The following is a 14,575-nucleotide window of genomic DNA, read 5'->3' as shown; positions in this document are numbered from 1 at the left end:
GGCATCGGAGGTGAGCGAGACCTCGGAGACGCCGATCCCCGAGCCTCCAGACGAGGGGGGAGGGGCGCCCGGGGGCCACAGAGGCCGCGACTTGCGTGGACGTCCCCGAGCCGGGCCTGCCGGGGGCCGCGCTGGCTCCGGACGGCGGGCAGCCCGGGCGCACCTGCCCGAGGCCGGCAGAGACCTTTGCCAGAACTCCTCTGTGTCCCCGTCGCCGTCTGCCCTCCCTCTCGGCGCCCATGTGGCAAACACTCCCATCCACACCGCTGCGAGGAGGGTGGCCCTGACCTGCCCCGCCAGGACAGGTGCTGCCTGCTTACTCAGCCCCCTCACCTCTTCATAGCTTCTTCCCGTCCTTCCATCCGTCTCCACCGCGTCCCCACCCTGTGCCTCATCCCTTCACCTGCCAAAGCTATTGTCCCTGTCTATAGGAAAAGTCTCAGCCCCTAAAGTGTCCTCAACCCTGGCATGTGGAAAGAGCCAGGAGGTAGGGTGCTTCACCCTGTGGCTCTGGTAGCCCCATTGCCTGGTCCTTTCTGGTCTCATTTGCCTCTCCTCCCCAGGGCCAGGGACTCCCACTTCTCTGCCTGACCACTGAGTTCCAGGAGTCCCAGGCACAGGTTCCCTTCCTTGGGCCTCAGTTGTTTGGTCTGGCAAATGGGGATAACAATAGCTGTCTGCCTCCCTCTGTAGGGTACGGGGTCATGAGGTCATGGCCTTGAACCCTTCAGGTAAAAGGGGCTGTTTACTTGATGCTGATGAAGGGAACTCTGGGTCATGGTGGAGAGCCGGGGGCAGGGTCTGGACTTTGGAGTCAAACAGACTTGGTTTCTGTACCAGAACCACTTGCGCTCTCTGAACCTCTTTCCTCATTTGTAAGAGGGGCAGCCGTGCCTACCTCATAGGAGGGTGTATTAGCATATTGTAAAACCCTCAGTACAGGGCAAGTAGTAATAGGTACTCAATGAATGGTCACTAATAGTAATGCTGTTGCTCTTTCCCTCCTACATTCTAAATTGGCTGTTACTCCTTCAACCCAGCCCAATTCAGTGCTCCCTTGCCCCAAAGACATCATTCTGGCGCAGATGTGCGCTGGCTTGGAGCCATGCCCTCTCCCATCACGTTGGGCTCCCCCTCTCCTCAGTGCCCAGGTGGAGGCATCTCGCTCTGACCTCATCTGGGCTCCTTTTATGCCTGCCAGTAGAGGGGAAGCTTGGTCCCAGAACAGAGTGGCCTGCCTTCAGACTAGTGCTCCAGGTGACCTCAGCTTGCCCCAGGCCATCCTGTAGGTTGGTACTAATTGGTTTGGCTGCAGCCCTGCTTGTTAAATGGTTGTTATTACTAACAGCCTGAGCGGGGAGGCCCAGCCTCCTGGCTGGGGGGCAGGCTGGCTCTGATTCTGACTGGCTGGCCCTGCCCTTCTGGCCCAGTGGTCAGGCCCAGGGCCCCATGTGGTGATTTGCTGGAGATCTAGGCTTGATGTGCAGCTGAGGGGTTAAGACAGGCCCAGCTCAAAAGGCTGAGCGGGGCAGGGGCTGCCTCTGTAGGGCAGAGTCCTTTAGTAGCCAGGGCTGCTGGGCACTGAGGGGTCAGCTCACAGCCTGGGGCCAGAGCACCATAGAGGTCCCTGTGATACACACAGGAACCAGGAGTGGAGCTGAACCACACCCAAGCCCCTGCAGCCTGAGGCCTTGCATAGTAATAGCTGGCATTTACTGAGTCTTTACTGAGTCAATTGAGTGTTCACAACAAGCCTATCAGATAGGTACTGTTGTTATCGCTGTTTTAGAGAGGCAACCTTGAGGTTTAGAGAGGTCATGTAATACGATCAAGGTCAGATGGCTATCAGAAGTCCAGGGCATTGCAGGGGGACGGAGGAGGACACGGGTCCCCAGTGGCCATTGTAGACACCCTGCACAGAAAGGATGCCAGTGAATAACGTGCCCACCTCCACCCCAGCACACTTTCTTCCCAGTCCCTGGCACTCTGCTCCCCAGGTGTTCTGCACCCCTCTCCCATCTGTCCCATGCGCTGGCCCTATGCCCTCTTTCAAAACATAGGTGCCTCTGTCTGATCCCTCTGCCCTTGGCTCCTGGCAGAGGGTTAGGGGTCAGCTAGTGACTTCCTAGAAGGCCATTGATAAGAGGGTGTTGGGGGAGCTCTCTGTGAGGGAGAGAGATGTAGGTAACTTGAGCCTGAGGGTCTCCTCTTTGCCTGTCCCTGCAGTGAAAGTTCAGGACACCAGAGCCAAGCAGAGGCCCTGGAGGAACAAGGGGCTGAGGGCAAGGGCTCTGACTTCATACTGCCAGGCTGCAGCCGGGCTGTCCACCCCCCATGAGGGAAAGCTACGCAATGCTCTGTGCTTCAGTTTCCCCTCTCCATAGTGGGATAGTAATAGCACAACCTCCAAGGTTGCTTTCAGTACATGCCACACAGTTAGAATGGCATCTGGTGCTCAGAGTATGTAGCCTCTTTGTCATCATTATCCCTGCACACCAGTGCTGGACTGCAGCTCTGGGTTCCAGGCTGCTTCCCACTTGGTCAGCAGCAGGGAAGGTCCCAGAAGTTCTGTGGTCACAGGGGTGCCTTGTACCCTGCCACCACCTCTCTGGAGTTGTGCCGCATGGTGGGAAAGAACCCCAAACTCAGTGTCCAGCTACGTTCCCGGGCTCACTCCCTAATGACCCTGGGCAAGTTCCTAACCTTCTGAGTCTGTCTCCTTGTCTGTCAGTGCGAATAATCCTGCCCAATGGTCCCGCTGCCATCAGGCTCGATAGCTTTCTTGAGCGCCCTTTGCGAGCAAGAGGCGCCATTTTGGAGGTTGGGGAGGAGATTAATTGCTCCTGCTCTCCTGGCCAGAGTGGGAAGCTGTGGGGTGGCCGCTTTGTGGGTGCTGTGGATCCTGTCATGGAGAAGTTCAACTCATCCATCACCTACGACCGGCACCTGTGGGAGGTGGACGTGCAGGGCAGCAAAGCCTACAGCCGAGGCCTGGAGAAGGCGGGGCTCCTCACCAAGGCCGAGATGGACCAGATACTGCAGGGCCTGGACAAGGTACTCTCCCTGTCCCCAGCCCCACCTCAGGGCCCCTCCCTGCAGTCCCAGCCTACCAGTGGATTTCCAAAGGCAGGTGGCAGTGTCCCAAGCCCACCATTTTACACTGTAGTGGTTATGTGCTTGGAGAGGTGCTGTTCAGCCATGTGCTGTGGTAACTGTCTTTCTTCATCCTTTCACGACCCCTGTGACCCCGGGGGCTCACAGGCAAAGGTGTGTCGGGCCTGAGATGCCACCTTGGGAGTGGCAGCTGTGCTCGCCCCCTCCCGAGATGCACTTCCAGCACTCAGCTCCTGTGTACTGGGTCAGTTGGACACTAGGGAGAGGGCAGGGCCAGGGCGGGCGTCCTCCCAGCTGCTGAAGTCTGTCTGCTGTCCCCCGCTGTAGGTGGCTGAGGAGTGGGCCCAGGGTACCTTCAAACTACACCCCAGCGATGAGGACATCCACACAGCCAACGAGCGGCGCCTGAAGGTGTGACCTCCTCTTACCTTCCCTCTCTGCCTCGCACTGGGCCGCTCTGATCATAAGTGCCATCATTCCGTGCCCTTCATCACTGGCAGAGTGTAGGCGAGACCTCAGCGTGGGAGGCCTCTGCAGTGATGGCAAGAGATCGGGCAGGACCCAGGCCCAGGACAGGGAGGGAGGGCCACAGGGCTAGTGAGTTACCCACCAGGCTGTGAGCCCGCAGACACTGACCCATTCTCCCTTCACCCCTAGGAGCTCATCGGCGAAACAGCAGGGAAGCTGCACACGGGACGCAGTCGGAACGACCAGGTGCTGCCAGCACCTCCGCCACTGCCCCGCACCTCCCAGCCATGGGGAGCCCAGGCGGCACTGAGGGCTCGGCAGCGGGCCTGGCTCCCTGACTGCCCCCCTCCCCACAGGTGGTCACAGACCTCAGGCTGTGGATGCGGCAGAACTGCTCCTCTCTCTCCGTCCTCCTCTGGGAGCTCATCAGAACCATGGTGGACCGGGCAGAGGCGTGAGTCCCCTCCACGCGCAGGTGGCAGAGAGAGGCAGCTGTGGGGGCGACCAGGGCCTCCTCTCCCCTGAGGCCTGAACACTAGACCTGGGGGCAGGGGTGAACAGGGTAGGGGGCCAGGCCTTGGGGTACAGGAAGCCCCACAACTCCAGGAGGGCACAGAGTGGGCAAGATGGGTGTTTCTTGCAGCCTGCATGGCAGCCTAGCCTGGCAGGCAGGGAGACCTCGCCCTTCTAGGATTCGAGGGTGGGAGGTGAAAGCACTAGGCAAATGCCAGGAAGCCCCAGGAGAGGGCCTGACTGCCTGGAGCATCAGAGTCACTCCTCAGCCTGCCTGTGTCCCACACCCACCATCCTGTGCTCCCCATGCCCGCCCAGAATTGCTGGCAAAGGACAGAGCAGGCCGCCTCCTGCTGGCCTCATCCCAAACTTGGGCTTCTGTGATCTATGTCTTTGGGGCTGGCTTTGCTCCCTGCAGACATGGCCTAGGAGCTGCTGAGAAGTCCCCATGTGATGTCAGACAGGGCTGACCCCTCCTGTTCCCCTTCTCACAGACCTCAGTCACCTGAGGGAGAAACGGGGGCACAAGAATAACTGATAGGGGGGCAGGGGCGCTGCCAGGAGGAACAGGAATAGGGAGTGACTGCCACTGAGGACAGAGTTTCTTTACGGGGTGATGAAAATGTTCTAAAATTGATTCTGGTGATGGTGGCACCCTAAAGTGTACCCTTTAAATAGACAAATTGTATATTAGTTATATCTCGATGAAGTTGTTTATTTAAAAAAACACAACAGAACCACAGCACCTCTGTCTCTGCCCCATCTGCTTTAAAGTGGCCCCAGCTATTTCTGGGGTCCTCAGGAGCTTCACATGTGTCACAAACACAGCCTGCTGAGGACGCCACCACATGCCTTCTCCCCTGTTCTGGCCCAGCTAAGGGTGAAACCCACACTTGGTCCTGTCAGAGCCCCACCCCATCACAGCCACGCCCCTGCAGCCCTGGCCCCGGTCAGTCCTTGGAGCACACTGTCCCACTTCCTGTCTCTTCCCTTTCAGCCCCCGTGTCCCCAGGAGATCACTTGATCCCTCATGCAAGCAGAGCCTTGAAGGCCTGCCCAGCTGTCTCTGGAGAAGCCCAGCCCACAGGGTCCCAGGTATCACAGGCAGGCCTTGCCGGAGCCCCAGCCCCTCAGGCCCCTGCCCCTTCTCTTCCCCACAGGGAGCGGGACATCCTCTTCCCGGGGTACACACACCTGCAGAGGGCTCAGCCCATCCGCTGGAGCCACTGGATCCTGAGGTGAGTGGAATGTGGTGTGCGGGTGCCGTGAGGGGGTTGTGATGGAGGGGAGCACCCTGGCTGCCCTGACCCCCCCTGCCCCTGGCTTTCCACAGCCATGCCGTGGCACTGACGAGAGACTCTGAGAGGCTGCTGGAGGTGCAGAAGCGGATCAACGTCCTGCCCCTGGGGAGGTGAGTGAGGCTTGGCGCCTGAGGGTGGGGATTGCTGCTGCATATGCACTGTCAGCATGGCCCTTGGGGACTGACAGAGAGGGGAAGCCCTGAAGGACAGCAGGACAGAAAGCCAGCTAACCAGAGGGAGGAGGACCCTGTGCGGATCCCCCAGCTCTCTCTAAGATGGGACAACCACGCTAGCAAATGTGTCTGAGCGGGGCCATAGCTCTCCAGGGAGGCCCCAGTAGAACCCACCAGCGCCCACTGCCTGGGGACAAGTGTCCTTGCACCAAGGGTGACTGGGCCGGGGACAGAGCTGAACTCCAGGGTGAAGCGCTGGCAAGCAGGGCTTGGTTCTGTTGTGTGCATCTGTGTATGCGCCGGGGCCTGCGGGAGCCCTGGTCACTATGAATCCCCTGTCCCTGCAGCGGAGCCATTGCGGGCAACCCTCTGGGCGTGGACCGGGAGCTGCTCCGAAGAGGTGAGACAACTGCCCCTCCTCCCCAGGGACAGCACCATCAGCACCCTCCAAGGCCCGCAGACACACATGAGATGAGAGGGCAACTGGGTGAAACCCTCGTTTATCACCCATGGGCACTGAGGTTCTCAAGGCAAGGGCCTACTGTGGCAGGGGTGCCCAGTGCTGGGGAGACTCAGGCCTCCTGCCTCCTGCCTCACTCCTGGGGCCTGTGCCCACCCCCAATCCCTTCCCAGAGCGGAGTCAAGGAGGAGGTGGCTGGGCAAGCTGGTTGGAGTAGAAGAGGCCGCTCCTTGCCCTCCAGCCCTGCCCGTTTCCTTCCCCTCCCCTCCGCCCTCTCCAGAACTGAACTTTGGGGCCATTACTCTAAACAGCATGGATGCCACCAGCGAGCGAGACTTTGTGGGTGAGTCTTGCAGCCAGCCAGCCCATCCGCCAGGCCAGTCCCCTGCACTGTGTCCCACCTTTGTCCTCCAGCCCCAGCTCCTCTCCAGTCTCCTCCCATCCCCGTCCGGACCCCTCCACCCCCCAGCTTCTCCAGGCTAGGAGGGGAGCAAGACTGGCCTGGTGACCAGACAGCCTGCTCTTGCTCCCAAGCTGAGTTCCTGTTCTGGGCTTCACTGTGCATGACCCATCTCAGCAGGATGGCTGAGGACCTCATCCTCTATGGTACCAAGGAATTCAGCTTTGTGCAGCTCTCTGATGCCTACAGGTAAGGCCTGAGCTGCCACCTGCCCTGCCCCAGGCAGCAGACCAGCCAGGGGGCAGGTGAGCCCCTTCAGTCCCAGCCTCTCTGTCCCCAGCACTGGAAGCAGCCTGATGCCTCAGAAGAAAAACCCAGACAGCCTGGAGCTGATCCGGAGCAAGGCGGGGCGAGTGTTTGGGCGGGTGAGCAGGGCAGAGAGGGGGCATGGCCTCTAGGCTGGCCTGGCCCTGCAGGTCCTGAAGGGACTTCCAGGACAGGCTCCAGGGTCCCAGCTCCTGAGCCTCACTCTTCCCACAGTGTGCTGGGCTCCTGATGACCCTCAAGGGACTTCCAAGCACCTACAACAAGGACCTACAGGTGCGAGGCTGGGGCAGTGGTGGGGGCCCACCTGCCTGCACAACACGCAGCAGTCCCCAGGGCTCTGGCACACGCAGAGGAGTGGTTGCCCTCAGGGTCTCTGCCCTCCCTTGGTGCAGGGTGTCAGAGGGGTCAGGTGTTCCCAGTGGAAAGCAGTGGGGATGTTTAGGGGGCATGGGGCTGCTGGGCCCTCACATCCTGCACATGCCTCCCAGGAGGACAAGGAAGCCGTGTTTGAAGTGTCAGACACCATGAGTGCTGTCCTCCAGGTGGCCACTGGCGTCATCTCCACACTGCAGGCAAGACACGCCCTTCCCCCACCTGCCTCCCTGCCCCCAGGCCCAGAGTGGGCATGCCAGTAGCCTAGTCTTGAGAGAAGGATGGCGGGTGGGCTGGAAGACCCGGGGCACAGTAGGGGACGCGCTCCTTCCTGCCCCTGAGGATCTGAGAAGGGACAGAAGCTGCTGCCATAGGATGGAAGTGGATTAGATTCAAGGAGTCCAGGCCCCCTCAGCTGGCCAGACCAGGAGGTTTCACTTTTGATCATTTATTATGGGAAATTTCAGTATACAACAGAGAATGCATAACGACCCCCTATGTACCAACACATAGCTTCAACAGTGATCAACTCGTGGCCATTCTTCCTTCACCTGTCTTTACCCAGTACCACCCCCCACCTAACTCCCGCCCCCCCTTTAGTGAAGCACATTCCCGTCATCACATCATTTCATTCCTGAATAGTTCAGGATGTGCCTTTAAAGCACTGCTCTCAAAGCGTGGTCACCTGCACTTGCTAGAAATGCTGCCCTAGGCCCCGCCCCAGACTGCGGGCGACTCCGGGCGGGGCGGGCCCAGCGATGCGCATTTCTGAGAAATCCTCCGGCTACTCCCGATGCACGCTAGAGATAAGGACCCCGCAAGCACGCAGGCCACACGAGTAGCACCCCAATAACTGTGGGGAGAGGGCTCAGGCCGGGAGCAGGCAGAGCGGGCGGGTGGGAGTGTCTGCGGGGGCGGGCGCTGGGCCCAGCGCTCACGGCCGCGGGGGGCGCCCCAGGTTCGCGCTGAGAACATGGCACAGGCGCTCAGCCCCGACATGCTGGCCACCGACCTCGCCTACTACCTGGTGCGCAAGGGGGTAAGTATGGGCGGCGGGGGCCGGGGCCGTGCCCGGGCCGGGAGGGCAGGCGCGGGCACGGGGCGGCCCGGGAGCACAGGAAGCCGCCTGAGCGCCCGGCCCGGGCCCGCAGATGCCGTTCCGCCAGGCGCACGAGGCCTCCGGGAAAGCCGTGTTCATGGCCGAGACCAAGGGGGTCGCCCTCAACCAGCTGTCGCTGCAGGAGCTGCAGACCATCAGGTGCGGCCCACGCCCTGCCCTCTGTCTGGGCTCCTGGGGGCCGGGCGCGCGGCACCGGGCCCACCCCCTGCTGTTCCCGCAGCCCCCTGTTCTCGGGCGACGTGGGCCGCGTGTGGGACTACGGGCACAGCGTGGAGCAGTACGACGCCCTGGGTGGCACGGCGCGTGCCAGCGTCGACTGGCAGATCGGCCAGCTGCGGGCGCTGCTGCGGGCTCAGCGGGCCTAGACCCGAATAAAGCGACCCGGGCAGCTGCTGCGTGTTTCCTGCCCTGCCTGTCTCCTCGTTGGGGGGCTTTCAGGGTCTGTGAGCGGCCAGTGGGGTCCATCAAGGAGGTGGGGAAACTGGGCAAGGGTGGCGAGAGTCGGGGATGGGGAAAGGAGGAGAGGGGCTCCCATCAGACCCTCCGTACTGTCCAGTCCCCACTCCCCTCACTGCAGGGCATCACAGGGACCGCCTGCTGTGAGTTCTTGGCAGGACTGGCGGGACCCTGGAGGGGCCCGATGAGTAGCTCAGTCATTTACCGTCCACCCCCTTCCTTCCCAGCGTGTGCAGGCCCCCCACCCTCCTCCTCCGCTTTCTTAACCTACCCTTCCCTGGCCCTTTCAGGTACCATCGCAGGTTGTCCCTTGGGCTGAGGCCTGTGCCCTGGAAAGTGGCATGGTGGTAAGGTCAGTCACCCAGTCAGCGTGTGATGGCAGGCACTAGGTTAGCTCCATACAAAGGTGAAGAGGAGGCCTCCTCCCTGGTAGAGAGTGATGTAGGAATAAATTCCCTCTCACTACTGGTGAGGCCAGGGGCACAGACATGCTGGAGGGGGCCTGCCCCTGTGCGGTTGGGGGAGGGACAGACACACCCCATCTGCAAAGGCCCTGAGGCCAGGCCTGGCGCACATACGTGTTCGTGAGAGCCTAGGGAGACACAGAGGCCCCCTCTACACAAATCTCATCACATTTTTTCCCTTTTTTTTGTCTTTTTTCGTGACCGGTAACGGGATCGCAACCCTCGGTGTCACGCCCGCACCACGCTCAACCAGTGAGCGGACTGGTCTCTATATGGGATCCGAACCCTTGGCGGGAGCGCCGCCCGGCTCCCAAGTGCCACACTCTACCAAGTGCGCCACGGTGTCACGCCCGTACCACGCTCAACCAGTGAGCGGACTGGTCTCTATATGGGATCCGAACCCTTGGCGGGAGCGCCGCCCGGCTCCCAAGTGCCACACTCTACCAAGTGCGCCACCGGGCCGGCCCCAAATCTCATCACATTTTATTAACAACAGTGGTAAACAAGGTAAACTCAGGAAGAATGAATTGCTCCCAAGTGACTATGGGAACAATGAAAAGATTTTATAGCTAAAGAATCACAACTCCATCGTTGGGCACATGACATCAAATCCCAAAAGAGGTCAAAGCTGTGAGTCACAGAATCTTCCAGAGCACTGTTTCTCAAAGGGTGGTTTTTGACTGTCATCGGCATCATCACCTGGGAACTTGCTAGAAACGCAAACTTTCAGGCCACCCACACCTATGAAATCAGATGCTGGATGGGCCCACTGGGCTGTTTTCACAAGTCCTCCAGGCGATTCTGCTGCACGGTCAAGTTTGAGAACCACTGGTCTCTAGACGCTTGTTACACAGACCAGCAACACCAGCCTCCCCGGCCCCGCCCTGGCCTGCCCAATCAGAATCTGCATTTTAAGGGCTGGCCCATGGCTCACTTGAGAGAGTGTGGTGCTGAATACACCAAGGCCACAGGTTCGGATCCCTATATAGGAATGGCTGGTTAGCTCACTTGGGAGAGCATGGTGCTGACAACACCAAGTCAAGGGTTGGGATCCCCTTACCAGTCATCTTTAAAAAAAAAAAAAAGAATCTGTATTTTAACAAATTCCCCACCTGCCTCCTGTGCACATTAGAGTCAGGAGTGCTGATCCAGAGAAAATGGCTAAAAATCTCAGAAACCGAGGCAGGCCTTATGTCCACCCAACAGCAGATGGTAGTAAAGTAATTGTAGTACACACAGCCCGAGAGAACTGGACTGAGGAGACTGCCGTCATGCCCTTCTAGCACCTCCACCGATGGGGCGCACCCCAGTCTGAGTGGGAAAGCTGTTTTTCGACAATCCTGTTAAAAGTTCCTCCCTAGGGCCGGCCCGGTGGCGCACTGGAGAGTGCGCCGCTTGGGAGTGCAGCGGTGCTCCCGCCGAGGGTTCAGATCCCATGTGGAGACCGGTTCCCGCTCACTGGCTGAGCACGGTGCGGGCGCAACACTGAGGGTTGCAATCCCATTGCCAGTCCCCGGTACAGGCGCGACACCGAGGGTTGCGATCCCGTTACTGGTCAGTAAAAAAAAGACAAAAAGGAAAAAAAAAAAAAAAGTTCCTCCCTAACCAAACTAATCAGCCTCCCAGCGCCTCCCACCTGTGAGCAGGGCACCTGTGGTCTCACCTGGCTAGAAGGCACGAGCCTCTCCTAGCTCAGGAAGAGCCAACGTTTGTACAGCTTTTCCCCAGGCTCTGCCCATACGTGGCTGAGCTGCCCCTCGAATGTGCCTTGCCCGTTCTGCTACCAGCTGGCTTAATCTTTGCCTCTTCTCTACTTTTTCTTTTTTAACCTCAGCATCTATTTACACCAAAGCTCAGTGTGACCTTGTATTTGTTTCCAATCACTGCTGTAACAAACTACCAAAAACTTAGTGGTTCAAAACAACATAAATGTGTTATAATTCTGGAGGTCAGAAGTCTGGAATGGGTTTTACTGAGAGGAAATCAAGTATCAGCAGTGTCAGGTGTTCTCCAGAAGCTCTTGGGGAGAATTCCATTTCCTTGCCATTTTCAGTTACTAGAGGCCACGAGCACTCCTTGGCTTGTGGCCCCTTCCTTCATCTTCAAGGCCAGCAGTATGGCATCCTCAAATCTGTCTCTGCTTTTATTGTCACATCTCCTTCTTCTGACTGGCTCTTTTGTCTCCGTCTTATAAGGACTCTTGTGATTACATTGGGTTAGCCCAGATAAGTGAAGATAATCTTTTCATCTCAAGATTTTTGGCTGAATCATATCTGCCAAGTCCTTTTTACCATGTAAGGTAACATATTCACAGGTTCTGGGTATCATGACATGGACATCTCTAGGGGACCATTGTTCAGCCTCCCACAGTCTGCTGCTGTCTGGCTCTCAGATTCATGTTCATCTCACATGCAAAATACATTCTTCCCATCCCAAGGTCGCTCAAAGTCCAAAATCTTAATCTACATCTCATCAGCTCAAAAGTCCCATATCTCATCATCAAAATCATCTAAATTAGCTATTAGTGAGACTGTACAACTGCCTTTGTACCTAGATGTGATGAAGGCCCTTACCCAAAGCTTGTTCAAAATTATGCCTGTAAGGAAAGTTTTATGCTTTGCTAACTTGCATATTTTAGCTTTTGTAAACCAGCTGTGCTTGCTCTTGCAAAACATCTTGTGTGCCTTACAGAATGTCACTAGTTAACAGCTCAAGGTTAAACATGAGTAACACTATTTTGTAAAAAACATCTATTTTGGTTCGTCTCAAGGATAGTAAGGGAGGAGGTAGGATGGTCAGAAAGTCCTGACCAAGGACTGTTGGAGAGTCCCTGTCAAATGCTAACTGCAAAATTAGCTCATGTACTCATGGCTTGCTTGCATTGGCTAAACGCAAAACGAACGATTATCCGATCACACCAAACTAAACATCAAAACCGAAAGTAACTTAGTCTCGGGGCCACAGTTTGAATTGGCTGCTGTGGCCCCGGCCGGAATAAATCCTTTAAAACTCCCTTCTGAGTGTGTCTCCTTAAAATTCGGCTATAACACATAGTAGTACCTACTTCAAAGGGTTGTTGTGAAGATTGAGTTATTACTAGTGAAATACTTGGGAGAATGCTTGCCTCATGGTAAGCATCCACTCCTTGTTATTATTTTAGAAAATGTGGATAATAAAAAAACCCACCTTTATTTCTATTGTAGGGGGAAAAAACAGGCAAAAATCAACCAACCCATCAATTGCATGCATTAGTACCACTTAGAGGCAATGACTATTAACATTTTGGGGGTTATATTATAGAAGACTTTTTGTCTTTATCCATTTATATATTATAAGTAAGCATATACTTTCCCTTTATTTGTTTGTTTGGAAACAGTTCTATTTACTTTACGTTGACCTTGTCCATAGAGCATTTATCAAGCTGGATAATCTGGGAAGGAGGTTGTGAAAGACGATCCATTCATTCAACCAACAAATATTTCTTGAACATCTACCATGTGCCGGGCACTGTTCTAGGTGCTGAGGACAGTGCAGCGAACAAAACAGGAATAAAAAAACAGTCCCTGCTGTCAGAGAACGTATATTCCAGTGTGGTCACACAGACGATAAACAAAATCATGAACATCTTGGGTGATTCAAAAGAACTAAACACTTAAAAATCATTAATCAGTGACTAAGTTAACTATACCACGTAGATAAGGACAATCTGTAAAGGAGCTCATGCAGTTAATCCTACAACCTAACAGATGCTCGACAGACAGCCCCGGTGTAACATGTACAGGGACCCTGGCACCGCGCCATCCCAGAGTCAGCTTCACCCAGATCCTTCATCACAGCTGCACTGGAAGGGAACCGGTCTGTATGTGGGATCCGAACCCTCGGGCGGGAGCGCCGCCGCACTTCCCAAGCGGCGCACTATCCAGTGCGCCACCGGGCCAGCCCTGCATGGCCATTTTTGCCCCACAGGTTAACCAGGGTCAAGGATCATCCTCATCATCGACCGTCCTTGATTGCTTTCTAACCAATTTTCAAACTTTTCAGGAAAAGGCTGCCTACTGCGGGGTCCCAGTGTCTTCCGGAACACTGCGGACACTATGTGAGATTGATTGGCCGGCGTTGGATGTTGGGTGGCCCTCTGAAAGAACAACTCCTACTGCTTTAAAGCCTGCAGGAGTTAAACCACTGACACATCATTCCCGAGTAAGGCTGTCTCCTGTAGAAAAAGACGATGTACCCAAGTCTATCAACCAGTGCGCTTGTGAACCAGTTAAACAAAATTTGTCTGTCTGTTAGTGTTTGAGTAACTAAGTTTGTGCCTTTTGGTCATTAAAGACCTGATGACTGAAAGAAATTATTTTTTCTCAGTTTCTCCTGGCAAGCTTGAAAAATTGAACACCTTAATTAGCTAAGTCTCTGGACAAAATTTGTCTGTTTATGCACAGAGTTCTGCAAGTGTTATAACAGAAACTCACTGTCTATGGCATTTCAGCCAAGATAAAGAAAAGCCTGTTAAAAGAATCAAGGCCGCTTGGAGATTCTGTTTTTCTTATACAATTCAGCCAGTTCTAGCTAAATGTAAACATTAAACTAAAACTGAAAAAAAAAAAAAAAAAAAAGAGCTAAATGTAAACATTAAACTAAAACTGAAAAAAAAAAAAAAACGTAAAAAGGCTTTTTAAAAAATCACAGTGCTATGAGAAATGTTTTTGGAATTATCTGCCTGGGTTTACTGGTCAAACAGGATTACATTTGTCTTTGCTAGAGGTTTTAAGGTTAAAGTTATAAGCCCAGCCTAAAACAGAATGATCTTTGATCATGCAATTTTTAGATAAATGAGGCTAATTTAGTATTGTTGGTGAAAAAGGAAATCAGTATGCAGGAGAAGAGGAAATATGAAAAAAAAAAAAACCCCAAAAACTATGGACATGGAGATGTAGTTGTGGTTAAAAATGCTAAAAAGAAAAAAGGATACTTCATTATGAAGAAGCATCTTGTGTAGTGAACTTTTGTCCTAGAGCAAAATGACTGGTTATTTAGGAAGTGGGAAGTATAGGACAAATGAAAAATCTAAAGCATGTCATCGAAGGTCCGAGTAAGTCATAATAATGGTTTGTGAACAGCGAATTTATGAAAAAATTTTGTGTATGATTAAGATGACTATAATTAAAAGGCAATTAGCTAAGTTTTTCTAAAGACTGAACTAAATATTAAGAAAACACTGATATAGAACTAAATTTCCCCTATGTTAGAACAAGTTTTTCTTAAAATATTGACCAGACGCTTAGTAAAATTGCAAAAGACTAACAAATACTCTTAAACACAAGTGTCAATAACTTTAAGAACAACGGACAAAATAAAAGGTTTTCAAAACTCTAGTAAGAAATCTGATGAGTTTATAGAACTACTA

General features: G+C 54.6%; 1 protein-coding gene across 1 annotated transcript in view; it reads left to right on the top strand.

Moving 5' to 3' along the window:
- ASL (argininosuccinate lyase) overlaps positions 1-14,575 on the top strand; it is a 66,455-nt gene that overhangs the window by 37,441 nt on the left and 14,439 nt on the right. The window contains exons 3-18 of the mRNA XM_008585024.1: positions 2,227-2,282; positions 2,732-3,054; positions 3,442-3,525; positions 3,772-3,828; positions 3,939-4,036; positions 5,256-5,333; positions 5,429-5,506; positions 5,917-5,969; positions 6,310-6,372; positions 6,564-6,678; positions 6,770-6,854; positions 6,970-7,029; positions 7,245-7,328; positions 8,087-8,167; positions 8,280-8,386; positions 8,469-9,056. Of these exons, the coding sequence (XP_008583246.1) occupies positions 2,227-2,282; positions 2,732-3,054; positions 3,442-3,525; positions 3,772-3,828; positions 3,939-4,036; positions 5,256-5,333; positions 5,429-5,506; positions 5,917-5,969; positions 6,310-6,372; positions 6,564-6,678; positions 6,770-6,854; positions 6,970-7,029; positions 7,245-7,328; positions 8,087-8,167; positions 8,280-8,386; positions 8,469-8,613 (1,567 nt within the window). The 3' untranslated portion in view covers positions 8,614-9,056. The remainder of the gene's footprint in view (positions 1-2,226; positions 2,283-2,731; positions 3,055-3,441; positions 3,526-3,771; positions 3,829-3,938; positions 4,037-5,255; positions 5,334-5,428; positions 5,507-5,916; positions 5,970-6,309; positions 6,373-6,563; positions 6,679-6,769; positions 6,855-6,969; positions 7,030-7,244; positions 7,329-8,086; positions 8,168-8,279; positions 8,387-8,468; positions 9,057-14,575) is intronic.

Source organism: Galeopterus variegatus, unplaced genomic scaffold (assembly GCF_000696425.1).
Source record: "Galeopterus variegatus unplaced genomic scaffold, G_variegatus-3.0.2 Scaffold3423, whole genome shotgun sequence".
Classification (NCBI taxonomy): domain Eukaryota; kingdom Metazoa; phylum Chordata; class Mammalia; order Dermoptera; family Cynocephalidae; genus Galeopterus; species Galeopterus variegatus.
Note: the sequence above shows the minus strand (reverse complement) of the source record. Positions and strands in the feature narration are given on the sequence as shown.